Genomic DNA, 16,560 nt, shown 5'->3' on the forward strand with positions numbered 1-16,560 from the left:
TTAAAGGTTATTTTATTATTAGTAAAAAATTTATTTAAAATTTGAATACTTTCTATTATTATTTTTTATTTTATCAAAAATTCCCATTGCTATCCATTATATTTCTTAATATTTTTATAAAATTGAACCATCAATTCCAATATTTACATCAATGTACAAAGCAACATGCCTATTTGAAATAACATAAATTTTCATAGGAAACTCAAAGATGGGTCTCCAACCCAAAGACCACCAAAACTATATCAATATTTTTTCTTCATTCAAAAATTAACTTCAAAAACCTATCCAAAACCCCATTTGGAAAGCTTCTCCAATGCTAAAGCACTAACATGATCCATCTTAATATAAAATTTTTATTTAATTAAAACTTGTGAAAATATCATAATTATCTTTAGAGTCACAGTCATTCTAAGAAACACTTTTAGCCAAAAAAACGTTTTTTTTTTTTAAATATTAGATGTTTGATAAATTTTAAGAAATATTTTAAAACTTCAAAGAAAATCATTTATTCACTTGATAAATGATTCTTCTAAAAATATTTTCACTAAAAATATTTATTTTTTAAGTATTAAAAATACTATAAACATTTCTTAAAATTATTGTCCAACACACTCTTAATTTTTTTTATAAAAATAGATTTTGAAGAAAATTTTTGAAAAACAAAAGAACCCATAATAAAATTTTATTTAACTTAAGATTTTTAAAATACCAAAATTCTTTATTTCTAATAATAATAATAATAATTAGTTGTATAAGCCTTATTTCGGATAGGGCTTAAATTTTTTAAAATCTCACATATCAATTCTGCCCAAAATTTTAGCTTGATTTTTAACTTGGATTTTTTTTTTCCCTTTCTAAAACCTAAAATTTAAACTAACGTTTGAATTTTAATATTATCTTTTAAAAATCAATATTCAACATAAACCCACGTCCCGAAGATACGACTTCCTAGTTAAAACTCAAGTCCGCATCTTCATTCTGCGGGTTTTCAGTTTTCAACGGCGAGAAAATAAATAAAAAGAAAATAATAATAATAATAATAAAACAATCAAACAAGGAAACCAGAAGGCTTTAGCGTCAAATAAAATCAAAATCCTGAGCGATGCCATTGAATAAGATACAAAGCAAAGATATTCGAAATATGAGACCCCAGAAGAAAGAAATGAGACTTAGATATAAAACAACACCAACATTCTCAACCTGTAATAAGGTAATCAGACCTTTCTTTGATAATGTGGTGATCTATAATTGCGTGCATTTTTCTGTAAATCACTAAAAGGTAACACTAGAAATATAGGTAAGTAACTTTTCAATACCATAGAAAAATCTCAAAAGAAAATGAAGCTCATTGGCCCGATTTCGGGTCGCACGATGTTCAAGGGGCACAATCTGGGACAATTATACCACGAAGCCACCAACCTGCCTGCTGCACCAGCAGTTGAGCGGTACCCCAAACCCCAGCTCATCAGATTCTGAACCAGTTTAACTTTGACCCTATCCACCCAAAAGAACCAGAATAGTAAAGAGTTGTTCGTTTCTCAAGAAAAGCCAAGAACAACCACTTCATCAGCACTCAAATATTTATACAATCCATCCTCAATGACAAGTAAATTCACAAGTTTGAGTAGATGAAAAGTCATGTATCTTCAATTTCCTTACTGTTTTCCAAACAAATCACAGGTGTAATAGTTTGATTAGTACAACATCACAATCTAAACATGTCCTAAACAAACAACATCATAACAACAGATTTAAGAACTGGCGATGGGTGTTAATGACAAAATTTTTCTAAATTGATTCACCTGTGTGCTACTTATATTTGTATATGTGATTAGCAGAATCAATAACCTCATCTTACCAAGGTCCTGTAAGATGAATGTAGTGAAATTCCACAAGTCCACCGTCAGAAATTGTCACCTGGGAGAGTTCAGTAGAATAAGTAGATTCTACAAGGATTGCAGAGTGCAGGAAAAGCTCATCATGATGCTTCATTTTATGAAGCTGAAACAGAAACAATGGGGCAAATTCACACAAGGATCATCGCATCACTGACTCTTTTACAAATGCTCGGCCCCCAGCACTGCAAGAGCAAATATCAATATGAGGAAAGACTTAAGTGTTGATTCGGCTTTAGCTCTAGAATTGTATGTGCGGATACTCACGCATATTCAAGGCGTATATTCATGAATCGAGGGTTTTCTTTGCTTTGTGATAGGGTTACAGAGCCTTCGATGAGTTGGTCTTGCTCCAGGTCCACTGGATCGTATAAGTATATCAGTGTCTGCAAAAATGATTGGTTAAACAAAATGGCCAGAACCAGATCAAACATACAATAACCAATTGAGCTTTGTTACAGAATATACAAGAAAAATTTACAGGAAAGGAGCAAATTCCTTTATCAGATACATTTTCCATTTTGGTAACATCTACAAAGATTTCTAGGCCCTGATGTTATCACTGGCTTTCCAATGAGGTTGGGGTTGGCATCATTTACACCCCCACAACTTGCTTGATTCAGGTTAAAACCAGTGTTGCAAACATTGACCAATATTTTACAGTTTTTTTATATATTCATCAATATGTGATTCAAGGGTAAACTTGACTCAAAAGCTGCTTAGTGCGAACAACTTTTTCAATAAGAACAGTTGCATGATGTTGGCATCACTCTCATGGTAGATCACTTATTTATGCAACAAGGAAACTCCCAATTCATTTTTCTATTTTTTTGTTGGGGAGCGGGGTGATGGGGACTTATCTAGATGATGTATCAGAGACCATTCTCTAAAATTAGCCACTTTCCACTGAGTCTCATATATTTGGATTGTGAAACTACTTCCATGAGAGAAAAAGTTGGGAGAGCATAAGGGGGCATCATCAGAGGTTATAGAGTGAAGGTCATGTAGTTGTTCTTAAAACTGGCAAGTGCTGAAAGGGCTGCTGACACTGAGCTGTTAGCTCTCTGGGAAGGTCTAAACATGGCTGCTGATTTGAGAGTATAGTATTCTGAGAGGAGATACCTAGGTTATGACATCATGGGCCCCCGCAGAAGGAGAAAAGGTTGTGGGTGGTAAACTCATTGGATGAGGATTCATGCTTTTAGTAGACATTTTTCTTCTTTTATTTAGAGATTTAGATCAGTCAACTAGAAGAATGACTACTTGTTAAGAGGACAACTAGATCTCTAGAAATTTTGATTGGGGATACTGACCTCACTCCTTGACTATTTTGAACATAAAGTGGCTATTTTGTACATTTTTTTTTTTTTCTGTGTTTTATTTCTTGCTTTTGTGAAGGGCATCAAACTTCGGTATATCCAATAAATTCCTGTTTATTTAATAAAAATATATTTCGAACTGGATAAACCATGGCACCTTCTGGAGTGTGTGAGAGTGTATGCACGTGTGTACAGAACCTATAAAGAAAAAAAAAGAAGCAATCTACTGGAAACAAAATGAATGACTTTATGGTACCTGTTGCCAATGTGTTGGAGGATCCTCAGGTGCTGTGGACAGCACAAGGGCTTCATTGGGGTTTGACCGTTTCTTTCTCTGACTACCATCTACAGGATTATTGCTTGAAGATCCAATAAACAAGGATGGAGAATCAGTACTGGTAGGAAAAATTGCAGGCCCATTGAATTCAACATCAAACCAGAAAGCAAACCCATGCAGTGGAGCTGGAAATCAGGACAAAAATAGAAGTAACATGAATATTTTTATATCAAGTTTATTATTGGCAAAGAACATCTTAATGTAATGAGAAGGTAAAGAGTAAGTATGTCTATAAAACAAAAGCATGCTTAAAAAAGTGAACTCACAAGGATAGAAGGAAACAATAAAAGAAACCTAATGGTGAGGGGCATATTGATTGAATTTAAAGTCATTTTGATGAAGAAAAAAAAAAACCTAAATAGTTGCAGTTTTGTTTGAAACAAAATAAGAAAAAAGGCAATGGAATTTAACACACTACATGATTTTCATGGCAAAAAAATTATAAAGCCAGCAATATGGATGATCTCATTAAAAATGATGTAATATATATATCTAGAGAGAGAGAGAGAGAAAGAGAGAGATAGATTTGACCTCGCATCATTGATTTAAACCTATATCTTGTTGCAACAGATTTTAGCTCATCAATCGTGACCGCATAGCAATCTACCTGCTTTACCTGTCATCAAGTCAAAAGTTATTTCTGAGAGCTTTAAAGTGTGATATTTCCATAAAAATTATAAGCAAGCAATGTTATAGATCATAATACAACCTTGAGGCAAGATAGCTCAAAGAGAATGCCTTAAAACACAGCATAAGAATCTAAAATCCACATAAACCAACAACCCAAAACTATCAAGCACTTATAAGCAGGGAAAAAAATCTAATGTTGGCAATAACATCAAGGATCAAAAGTGTGGTGATAGAGCAGACATTTTGATACCAAAGTCAATGTCAAAAAGAAAAAGGTCTTGAAGAAGTGTGCGAAATAGTAGTTGAATAGGGAAAATTATCAAGCTTTGTTATTGTCAAATAAACGCACTCAAAACAATACTTTATATAATAATCAGGGTTTTGGTGTGTGATAATTTACTTGAGAAATCAACAAGGGTATCAATAAAAGTTGCAAATTTTCAATCTGTCAATTAAGCATTTCAATAACATCAATGACATATCAAGATACCAAAATTTATTAATAAATATTTTTATATCTCAACAGATATTTCTAATTTAAATATCAAATATTGAAAATTAGATATACAATATATCGATGAAGATATGATCCATCCAAATGGGACACTTGCATAATATTTAGCGGCATTATGTTACAGCAACAAGTCAATCACATGGTTACAATTCCAGGGCCCTCAAGATTTGATCAGATGTGCAGGTCAATGTTCAGGAGGCTACACTGGTGAATAAATGTCAAATATTAGACACTGCATAATATTTAGTGGCATTATGTTACAGCAACAAGTCAATCCCATGGTTACAATCCCAGGGCCCTCAAGATTTGATCAGATGTGCAGGTCAATGTTCAGGAGGCTACACTGGTAAACAAATGTCAAATAGAAAAAAGACAAAACTACTCAGACCACAAGTGTTCAACTTCTGTAGTTATGGGAAACAGAGGATTCTGCAAGAAGAAAATGATCTAATTCTTTGTAACACCATCTAATAACACTCTGAAGATTAACTTCATTAAAAGTGCAAGAGTAATATTGCCGAGAGAATGAGAACGCTGAAGTTCTCTGTGGATAGGAAGGCTTTCCTGGTTAGGTTTGAAGGTGAGTCTGGTGGTACTTGGCGTTCGCTTACAGAGCATAGTAAAGGCTCTGTTTTCGCCTTAGGATTTGAGACGGAAGAGGCTGGCTGGTTGATCGAACATTTGGCAAAGGCTATTGAGTTGAAGAGTTACATGGGTTTCAATAGAAAATACAGAGGAAAGTCCAGAGTTCACTTAATGGCGGTATGCTTCAACAACCATGGTAGGTTTATCAGGCTTTCGGAGTTTGCCTCCAAAAGAAAGTCAACTTTCCTGGTAATCCCTGAGGGCGAGCAAGGCAAGGGATGGGAGCAACTAAAAAATGTTATTTCTTCAATGTTGGTGGTCCCCTCCTCAAATATAGTTGAAAAGGAAAGGCAATGCAAGGATGAAAGCATACAATACAAACATGTGGGTCCTATGTGTCGGTCCTTTGTGAGTGTAGTCAAAGAGGAAGGACCGAGGAGAGGAGGCCTTGTTCCAATCGGGAGATGAACGAGAGCTATGGTTTGTGAGTGTCCCGCATCTTTTGTTAATTGGGTTGAGGTTGGTCGTGCTATGGCGAGATTCTTAGGGTAGAAAGGCATGGTGACTATTGTCCCTTTTTCTGTCGGAAAAAGGTTTATTTTTTGTAGAAATAGTGGAGGAAGCCTCCTCTCTTTAGGAGTTAAGGTTTCTCAAGGTCAAGGGAGGGTACACAATCCAATTGAGAAGGTGGTCACCAAGGGAAAACATAGAAGTCTTAGGGAAGTTCAGAGGAGGATGGATTGAATTGTGGGGTTTGCCCTTCCATTTATGGTATGAGGAACATCTATAGAAAATTGTGAAGCAGTGGGGGATGGTGATAGAGATCGATTGGCGAACGGTGAAATTGTTTGATCTTTCTAAGGCAAGGGTGAGAATATTAATGAAGGAAAGTATAGTTCTTCCTGCCTTGATTGAGGTGATAGATGGGGGATGGGTTTTTACAATCTCAGTTGCAGTGGTTGGAGCTGAAGACGAAAGGCGGGTTAGAGGAATGGGTGAGTCAACTCGGGCGGGTTTTGAGTCTTGCTTGTGGACAAGTGGCAGAAGGCTGGATGAGAAGGCTAATCCAATGGCTAAAGGTTGGTCTTTTAATGGGGATGTTGACAGAATTCAAGGTGGAGTAGAAAGTCAAAAGGCTAAGGATGCTTCTAAAGGGACACGTGGCAAGAGGAGTGCGGTTGTGGGGAACAACTGTATCCAACCTTCCTCTCCTTTTAATTTGAATTCAAATAAAGAGGGAAATGGGTCCTTTAGGCCACAATTGTTTGGTGAAGATTGGGCCAGAAGGGGTAAGGCCCACTCAAGCTTTGAGGATTGGTATCAAGCCTCTAATACGGTGCAAGAGGGAAGGGCCCATTTTTCTCAAGAACCCAGGCCCTTGGTGGAAGCAAAAATAGGTAGGGATAGGGGAAATAAATCAAAAAGCCTGGTGACGATTTTGGGCCGAGAATTAATTGGAATTTAGCCCAAATCTAGGAAGGGCTCTTTATTCATAAAAGACTCCTCTGTGCCTGTTTCAATCGCAAAGGGGAGGATAGTCTCAAAGGACTCTTCTTCTTAGCTAGGGGCATCTGCGCCAAAATTTGGTTCAAACAAGCTATGGACTAGTCTTAGTCCTCCAACTTCTGGATGCTGACAAGGGATTTGAAGACGAAGCGAGCCTTTATCGCAAGAAGTTCCAACTTCAGCATTTGATGTTCCACCACGGGACGTTGCTTTCGAAGTGGGATTACAGAAGGTGCGAAGGTTCAGCTCAAGTCCTCTCACTTCTCGTCGTCCATTAGAGTTCCAAAGAAGTTGTTCTAGGGAAGGGGCTTCGTCAACAAGTGGTGTTGCGGATAATCAACAAAGGTTTTCACTTCAGGCAACTATTCAATCAAAGGGGAAGGCAAAACTGTGCAAATCTTCTAACTTTGCATACAGAGAAGACTCTAAGGGATTTGGGGGTTCTGCTCATCGTGGCTCTTCAGTCTTGGTTTTTCCTTTTTAGTCCAGTAACCATAGAAAAAGGGCAACCCTCAATGGGGACTTGTGGTTTGATGGTAGTGGAAAACAAAGAGGTATTTTCTTCTCCACTATCTCAGTCATCATTTCAATTCTTCCCCCCTCCTCTATCTTGGCACATCCACCTTTGTTTTCTTCTGATCCCGCTCTTCCTAGCTTAGTACTTCTGTCTAAGTCCTCTACGGAATTTCAAGTAGTATCTTAAATGATTTCCCAAAAAAATGACGATGGTGCTTTATGTGAAGATTTTGTTGGTAATCCTAACCTAGATGTTGTGGAGTCCCAATTAGCTTGTCTAAACCAAATGTCTGAGGGTATTAACTCCCTTAAGACCCTACCCAACATGCCTATTGAGGCCCCTAATCTTGTTACAGAATGCCTGGTTGAAGCTAAGTTTTCCTCTTTGAGTGGGTTTCAAATGGAGGGTCTTTCTCCCAACAAAATGGCTAGAGTTCATGTGGTCTTAAGTTCCATGGATATTAAGGTGTATTCCAAGCGGAAGAACAGACTTTCCACAGGTATTTGAGACTTGTAGGAACTGGTTTGAAGGATTTCGTATAGAGGGGTTTTTGTCATGAAGATCATCAATTGGAATATTCGGGGTTTAGGATCAAGGAAAAAACGAAGGGTGGTTAAAGATTTTTTGCGTCATGAGAACCCGGATGTTGTAATGTTTCAAGAAACAAAAAGGGAGGTGTGTGATAGGAGGCTTGTTGGTAGCGTTTGGACAGCTAGGAATAAGGACTGGGCTTCTCTTCCGGCTTGTGGGGCTTCAGGAGGGATTTTGATTATTTGGGACTCAAAGAAACTAAGCAGTGAGGAGGTGGTAACAAGTTCCTTTTCTATCTCAGTCAAGTTTTTGTTGGATGGCTTTGGACCCCTTTGGTTGTCCGTAGTTTATGGCCTAAACAATTCCTTACTTAGGAAGGATTTTTGGGTGGAGTTCTTAGACCTTTTTAGCTTATCCTTTCCTTTCTGGTGTGTGGGCGGTGATTTTAACGTTACAAGGAGAATTTTAGAAAAATTGGGAGGCTCTAGTTTAACTCCTAGCATGAGGGACTTTGATGGATTTATAAGAGAGTGTGAGTTAATTGAACCCCCTTTACGAAATACCTTCTTCACTTGGTCTAACATGCAAGATTCACCAGTGTGTAAGAGATTGGACCGGTTTCTATATTCAAATGAGTGGGAGCAAATTTTTCCTTAAAGCCTCCAAGAAGTTCTTCCTAGATGGACATCGGATCATTGACCGATTGTTTTGGACACCAATCCATTCAAGTGGGGACCAACTCCTTTTAGGTTTGAGAACATGTGGTTGCAACATCCAAGTTTCAAAGATTGCTTTAGAAGTTGGTGGAGAGGTTTTCAGGGTGATGGTTGAGAAGGTCATAAGTTTATGAGGAAGTTACAATTTGTTAAGTCCAAATTGAAAGAGTGGAATAAGGAATCATTTGGAGTACTAAAGGATATTGATATTGCTAACATTGATGTTGTTGAGCAAGAAGGGAATCTTTCTCAACTTTCAGCACAAAGAGCTTTGAGAAAAGGGGAGTTGGAGGAATTATTGTTGAGGGAAGAGGTACATTGGAGACAAAAAGCTAGGGTGAAATGGGTAAGAGAAGGGGATTGCAATTCAAAGTTTTTTCACAAGGTGGCTAATGGTAGACAAAACAGAAAATTCATCAAGATATTGGAGAATGAAAGAGGTTTAGTGTTGGATAATATCGATAGCATCTCAGAGGAGATCTTACTTTTTTTTTAAAAGCTCTACTCGAGTCCTCTTAGAGAGTATTGGAAAGTAGAAGGCTTAGATTGGTCCCCTATCTCAATAGAAAGTGCTTCTAGGTTGGACTCCCTTTTTACTAAAGAAGAGATTTCTAAAGCCATTTTTCAGTTAGATAGGGATAAGCTGTTGGGGCCTGATGGTTTTACCATTGCAGTGTTTCAAGATTGTTGGAATGTGATTAAGGAGGGCTTAGTGAGGGTGTTTGCAGAGTTTTATAGGAGCGGGATAATCAATCAAAGCACTAATGCCACCTTCATAGCTCTTGTGGCCAAAAAAAGCCAGACAAAAGAAATTTCAAACTTCAGGCCTATTAGCTTGATCACTTGTCTCTACAAGATAATAGCCAAAGTCTTATCAGGGCGATTAAGAGATACTACATGAAACTATTCATTCTACTCAAGGAGCTTTTGTTTAGGGGAGGCAAATCTTGGATGCAGTTCTAATAGTCAATGAGATAGTGGATGAGAAAAGACGATCTGGGGAGGAAGGTGTAGTCTTCAAAATTGACTTTGAAAAGGCATATGATCATGTGGATTGGGATTTTTTGTACCATGTATTGGAGAGGAAGGGGTTTAGTCCTAGATGGAGGACCTAGATGAGAGGTTGTTTGTCCTCGGTCTCTTTCACAATCATAGTGAATGGAAATGCTAAGGCTATGTTTGGTTCTCAGAAAATTTGAGGGAAAATACAAGGGAAAGAAAATACAAAGAAAAAGTAGAAGGAAAGAAAAAATGAAGGAAAATAAAAAATAGATTAAAAGTCGATAAATTATTTCTTTTTGTTACTTCAAACTCATTTTATTTATTTTAACTCATCAATATAAAGATTAAATAATTTAAAAATGTATAAGTTTTTAATTAGTTTTAATTATATTTTATTTTCTTTGATATTTTTCATAGGACAACCAAATATGAAAAAATTATTTTCCTTTGTATTTTTTTTTTTCCTTAGTATTTTCCGAGAACCAAACATACCCTAAAGGGTGGGTCAAGGCAACTAGAGGATTAAGACAAGGTGATCCTCTATCCCCTTTTGTGTTTACTATCGTCGCTAATGTGTCAAGTAGGATGATGTTGAGAGCAAAGGAGAGAAGCCTGTTGGAGGGCTTCAATGTAGGTAGGAATAGAACAAGGGTGTCCCATCTGCAATTTGCAAATGACACCATCTTCTTTTCTAGCACCCGTGTGGAAGAATTGCAAACTCTTTAGTTTATTTTGTTAGTGTTTGGGCAAATTTTTGGGCTTAAGGTCAATCTTGACAAGAGTAACCTTTTTGGCATCAACCTTGATCAAGATCATCTCTCTAAGCTGGCTTTGATACTTGATTGCAAGGCTTCTGATTGGCCTATACTTTACTTGGGTCTTCCCTTGGGAAGGAACCCAAAGGCTTGTGGCTTCTGGGATCTAGTGATTGAGAGAATCTCACGGAGATTAGATGGGTGGAAAAAGGCCTATTTATCTTTAGGAGGTAGGATAACTCTTATCTATTCATGCCTATCCCACATTCCTAGCTACTTTCTATCCTTGTTCAAGATTCCCACTACAGTGGCTGCAAAAATTGAGAGATTGCAAAGGGATTTCCTTTAGTCAAGGGCTGAGGAATGTAAAAGAGACCATCTTATTAGTTGGGATGTAGTGTGTAAACCGAAGGCAAAAGAGAGATTGGGGTTTGGGAAGATTTCTCTAAGGAATTACGCTCTTTTAGGGAAATGGTTATGGAGGTTTCCTAGGAAGAGTTCAGCTCTGTGGCATCATGTCATTCTAAGCATTTATGGGGCACATACTAATGGTTGGAATGCCAACACTATAGTCAGGTGGTCACATCGTTGCCCTTGAAAGACTATTGTACAAGTCTTTTAGGATTTTTCCAGGTATACTCTATTTGTGGTTGATGGGGGAAAGAATCCGTTTTTGGGAAGACTTGTGGTGGGGGGACCAACCTTTGGGATCCCAATATCCAAGACTATTCAAAGCAGTCACAACTAAAAATCTTCCCATATAATCAATTCTTGGTTCTGCTTGTCCCTTCTCTTGGAACATTTTTTTTTCCATCGTAACCTTTCTGATTCTGAGATAGAAGAATTAGAAAGCCTCATGTCTTCTATTGCTTGTTTGCACTTATCCCTATCAGCTTCAAATGCGAGAACTAGGTCTTTATCTTCTTCAAGGTTATTTACAGTCAAATTTTTTTTTCTAACCTTATCCCATATTTTTTATTCATCTCTAGTTTTCCCTAGTAATTTTGTTTGGAAATCTCAAGTCCCTTTTAAGGTCAAGTCCTTTGTCTGGTTAATGACACAGAAGATGGTAAATACTAATGACTTGCTATAGTTGAGAAGGCCTTACAAAGCTCTCAGTTCTGACATCTATAAGTTGTGTATAAAGCATGGAGAATCAGCAGATCCTCTTTTCTTACATTGTTCTTTGATAATGGGGTTGTGACACAGATTATTTCAAATAGCTAAGATGGATTGGGTCCCCCTGAGGAGCATTTCTGACATGATGACCATCAATTATAAGGGTTTTGGAAAATCCAAGCGAGACATAGTTTTGTGGCAAACTGTGTGTATTGCTTTAATTTGGGTTGTGTGATAGGAAAGAAACGTTAGGATATTTGAGGATAAAGTAAGGAATTCAAAGGTTTTATGGAATACCATTCACTTCATTGCTTCTTTTTAGGCTTTTCGCTCCACGATTTTTAAAGGCATTCCCCTTGATGTGATGCAACTAGATTGGATAGCAGTGTGTAGCTCCAATGGTGTGGTCTAGCAAGGAGAGTTTTCTTTTTGTAATTACCAAATAGCTTATTGTTTTGGTATTCTTGTTGTTTAGTTTTCTTTTGTGGGAGGATTTCTCATCCTTCTTTTGTACTTCTTAATTCCTTCTTCAATATAATTCATTGTTGTTTCCTATCAAAAAAAAAAGATGACAAAACTTTGTCTGGTTTATGGGAGAACTAATTTCTAGCAGTGGAACCCACACATGATTTCCCACTATATGTCTTTTGACTGTCTTGAAATAAGGGCAAAACAGTAAGCATCCGGGGAGAGCTAACAGAGGCACATGGGAGAGAGACCACTTGATCAGCATTTCCTATCAAAAATAGTTTCCCAGATAAACCCATTTTGTGTATATAGCCAAGTATAGATGCAGCTGAACATGAAAAGAAGACAACAAAAATATGAATACAGAAAATCATCAGAAAGTAGAACACAAATATGGCATGGATACAGAAATATTACATACAATCAGTATATAAATTTAAATAAATGTCAATGCCAATAATTGTATAACTTGGAAGCAAAGGCTCAAGTAATATAGTTAAGCAATCATATTACAACACTACATTTGTTCCTCTTCTTTAAACATATATTAATTTTCTATATTAAAGCAAAATAGTCGAGTCTCTAACAATTCCTTCTTATGCGACATCCACGAGGGATTGACATATATGAGCATCATATTTGACACAGGCACAACTCTTTTTCTGTATCTGGGATACATGAGCACACTCTTTTCTTTTGACTGAGGACGTATACAAGTAGAAGGGTGCGGAATTTCAGTAACATTCTTTTGTTTCTTAAAGGGGGGAAAGAAATTTGAAAATGTTGCTTGGACTATACATGTCTAAGATGATTGTCCTATTTCCTCGGTGGTGCTATACTTTGTTAGCCCAAGGTTTCATAAATGTAATTTTGATGATACCAAAATAAACATTTTAATTTTAATTTTTTTTCTCTTAAGTATACCAGGTGAAATACAATGGATAAGAGAAATATTTCAAGAAAAAGGACTAAAGCGCAAAGATACGAATGAAGAGAGCTTGAAGAATCAAGTGAAGCTTGGAAACTGTTGATCAAGATGGTATTATCACAGAATCTTAGTGTTTGGGATTATAAGCTTGTATATTTCTCTTATTAGCTAGTCACAGAGTCAACTTAGAATTGACTTTAGACTCCCCAAAGAGCTCACTTTCATGCTCTTTTAGAAAGGGCAAAATAAAGTCAAGTTTGTTGAAAAGTTCTTGGTGCATTTTAACTATATGCAAAAAGAACTTGGGAAACTCCTTGAAATACCATGCCTAAATTCGCCTCAAAATATTTTCAAATTTCTCCACAGTGAGGAACACTTGTTCAAAAATTTCACTGCCATTTTTCTCTCAAAACTACAAAACACAATGTCTCAGACCAGCAGGTCAATTGGTTGTGTTTGGAGCACATTAGGGGATTAACCGGTTAAGCTGGCTTGGAAGTGTCATTTGACACTGCCAGAACCATTCTGGTGGTTAGGACTCCAACAGCAACAGTCACTTGTTTTATGCACTGATCACCAATGACTAAAAGAAGTATCAGTTAATCAGTTGTTCAACATTTTGTGCCTAACGTCTATTTTCTCACTTTTGGCTAGGAAAACTCAATTTGGATGCATTTATGACGTACCTAAGACCTGATAGTTATATTACTATCTACCAAAAGAATTTAAGAGCAATTATCGGACCTTCTATGTGCACTTAAATAGTCCTCCTTGAGTGCACTTGTACTTGACGTTTCACTTGTAGATCTACTCTGAGGGCTGCTGTTTCTTTAAATCAATTCATACTTGTGATATCGGCTGAGGGTGTGAGAGACACCTTAAAGAATGAAAGGTCTATTGATACCAAAGGAAACTAAGTGTATACGTTGGAAGACTCTTGGAACTTAGTGCAACAAACTCAAGGCTCAGGTTGAGCTTGAGAACGTGGATGTAAGCAGGTTCACTGAACCATGATAAATCTGTGTTTGCATTTTCTCTGCCCTCTCTTTAAATTTCAACAATTTATTCTGTTATTGCATATGAATTTGTTTAGTGTTTAATTTCAAAAAGTTTCTTATCACCCAATTCAAACAACCACCCGCACCCCTTCTTTCCTAGTGTAGTTTTGCTCTTAGATAAGTCATCCTTCAATCGGAATGCTAATTTACCTTTTAATCCCTTTCAGCTCTCCTCAAAGTTCTTGCAGCATTATAGCTAAACGCATCATATGGATCAGGTGGACCATCCAATTATTAATATATTTGACAGATGAAGACAGGAAGAACACATTGAAACAAGTATAATGTCTTTTTAAGTTATAATTAAAATCAGAAAAAGCAGATACACTTAAAATTCCAGTAAATACATCTAAATCTAAAAACAGGTACCATATGTAACAAAACAAGAGGACTCACCACATGTGGCCATGTTAATACATTTTCACCGGATATTGTCTCTACAGACGGCTCTTCAAATGCACACTGTTTTGCTAATGCCAGCATGGCAGACACTGCAGCCAACAAGAAGTGAGACATTGCTAGATAACACACAACTAAAAGAAATAAATTGATTAAAAATGTAAATATAGCTAAGACCAAGAAAATCAACCCTTCTCCAGGTAATTCAAAATAGTCACGCAATATGTACACACAAACATACACATACATACGAATGCATATATGTATGTATATGTAAAGCTGCACTTGAAAATATAATTTTAGATTCCTCAATTGTATAATAGCTTCAACTTTTATATTCACAAAAACATGGAAAGCCTTAATTATATCAATGATATAATACTAGACAAGCACAAAAGAATTCTATCCAATTTACTGAACCCAAAAGGGAAAACAATTGGCAGTCTGGGAGCAGGAGGAGAAACACTTGTCATTCTAATCTGAGCTGATGACACAGGAAATACTAAATGGAAAAGGGACAATCGCCTTGGTGGCCACTGCCTACCTATCAGAATAGAGAGCTTGAGAGCTTCAATAAAGTTTTGGTTTCTTATACTTAACTCTGCAAGAAAGTTATTGGACAATACCCTGAGGTGTATAGCATAGACAAAGATATAGGACATGAAAACAACACGATATGCACATGCTGACACCAAAAGTCATATATGCATGTATCATATTCCATTTTTCTGATAGGCAAGCAAAGAAATATATCAATAGTGCCCAGCAAAAAGACGCATCGTAGTACACAGGACATATACAAGGGTGCCAAAAGGAAAGAACAAGAGGATGTATCATATTCTATATGCCACAACTAAAAACAAACCAAAGATTACCTAAGGCATTTGAATAGATCAGACCAGTTCTACTAGACATCCAGACATTCCCTCACAACAATATTCCCATACGCACTACAACAGCATTGTGAACAGATGCAAGGACAACAGATTGAAGTGAGCAAACCCAAAAAATAGGATTCATGGAGAAAGACATTTTTATGTTCTTATACCATGAACAGATAGCAAAGGAGAAGTATGAGACTGCAAACATTTTTTTTTAAGAGAAATTTGAGATTAACATGCATCAAGCAAAATTTTTTTGACGACAGCGCAACAACCAACTCCAGCATTGTGGTAGGGTATAAACCAGCATCTAGAAATACGAACACTATATGATCATATTCCACATGTTTCACATATAAACATAGTTTCAAATGATAGAATCATTTAATTTACTAGGATGTGTACTTACTATCAATTCCATATACATTCCGCCAGAAATCAATGCTGTCTCTGTATCTGTCAGTGTGTGTGACAGGTGCCATGTACAGCTGCAGGCAGTAAACATTGAAAATCAGCACCACGGCCAAATTTAGTTCCAATCACTGCTGGATTCTATGACTCATTAAGGCCTTATTCCAACTATTTGGAAGGCATTGACTATATTCAGAAAAGAAAATCTCTTAAGTGGATTATGAGTTAAACTAATAATCTACACATCATGGATCCTGGACTACTAATTAAAATCAGCTTGATTAATTTCAATTTTAATTGGAAGCAGCTGTTTACAGAGTAATGAAGTAAGGAACTCCTCAATATTGTTGCAAAGGTCAAAATCAATTAGAAGAGAGGCAAGAAATTATACCGTTGCACTTGAAGGAAGAATAAGACCTCCAGGTTTTAGCCAGCGATCTCGAGCGGTAATCACACTTTCCAGCATGCTCTACAAGGAAAGATAGCAAGATCCACGAAAAAATAAAGGTACTTAAAAAAGAAGGTATCGAATACAAAGGAGGTGAAAAACATAACACTATGCTTAAATCCAAGACATGCCAGATGCAGTTCTAACATGTTCATAGTTTCAAGAATAGTTCAGCATAATACAAAATTTTCAATGATCACCTCATACAGCAGCATGTAACCCATCCACTCTGAAATTATAACATCAACCCCTTCATCAATTTCAACATCCTGCAGTTACAAGAATTCAAGATTAGTGTTTAACATGCACATCAATGCATGGCTGGCTTCCAAGTGAAAGAGTAAGCTGGTGCAATGGGAACAAAATACAACTTAATAAGAGCACCATAATGTGGAAATTGCATATATGAGAAGAACACTGAAAGTGTTGTTGCAACGTCTCATAAAAAGAAAACTTTACCTTTAGAAAAATTTTGCAGCTAAAAAGAAAATAAACTAAAAATTGTAACTGGCCCAGACTCCATTTTAAATAATTTTATTCT

General features: G+C 36.6%; 1 protein-coding gene across 1 annotated transcript in view; it reads right to left on the reverse strand.

Moving 5' to 3' along the window:
• Positions 1-1,534: 1,534 nt before the first annotated feature.
• Positions 1,535-16,560, reverse strand: part of LOC117923862 (probable protein arginine N-methyltransferase 6) — a 30,731-nt gene continuing 15,705 nt past the window's right edge. Inside the window, exons 8-15 of the mRNA XM_034842362.1 lie at positions 16,220-16,288; positions 15,963-16,040; positions 15,570-15,648; positions 14,277-14,371; positions 4,083-4,167; positions 3,471-3,676; positions 2,163-2,281; positions 1,535-2,080 (exon numbers count right to left, since the gene is read on the reverse strand). Coding sequence (XP_034698253.1) covers positions 2,038-2,080; positions 2,163-2,281; positions 3,471-3,676; positions 4,083-4,167; positions 14,277-14,371; positions 15,570-15,648; positions 15,963-16,040; positions 16,220-16,288 — 774 coding nt within the window. The 3' untranslated portion in view covers positions 1,535-2,037. The remainder of the gene's footprint in view (positions 2,081-2,162; positions 2,282-3,470; positions 3,677-4,082; positions 4,168-14,276; positions 14,372-15,569; positions 15,649-15,962; positions 16,041-16,219; positions 16,289-16,560) is intronic.

The sequence above is a fragment of the Vitis riparia genome, chromosome 10 (assembly GCF_004353265.1).
Source record: "Vitis riparia cultivar Riparia Gloire de Montpellier isolate 1030 chromosome 10, EGFV_Vit.rip_1.0, whole genome shotgun sequence".
In the NCBI taxonomy this organism is placed as follows: Eukaryota; Viridiplantae; Streptophyta; class Magnoliopsida; order Vitales; family Vitaceae; genus Vitis; species Vitis riparia.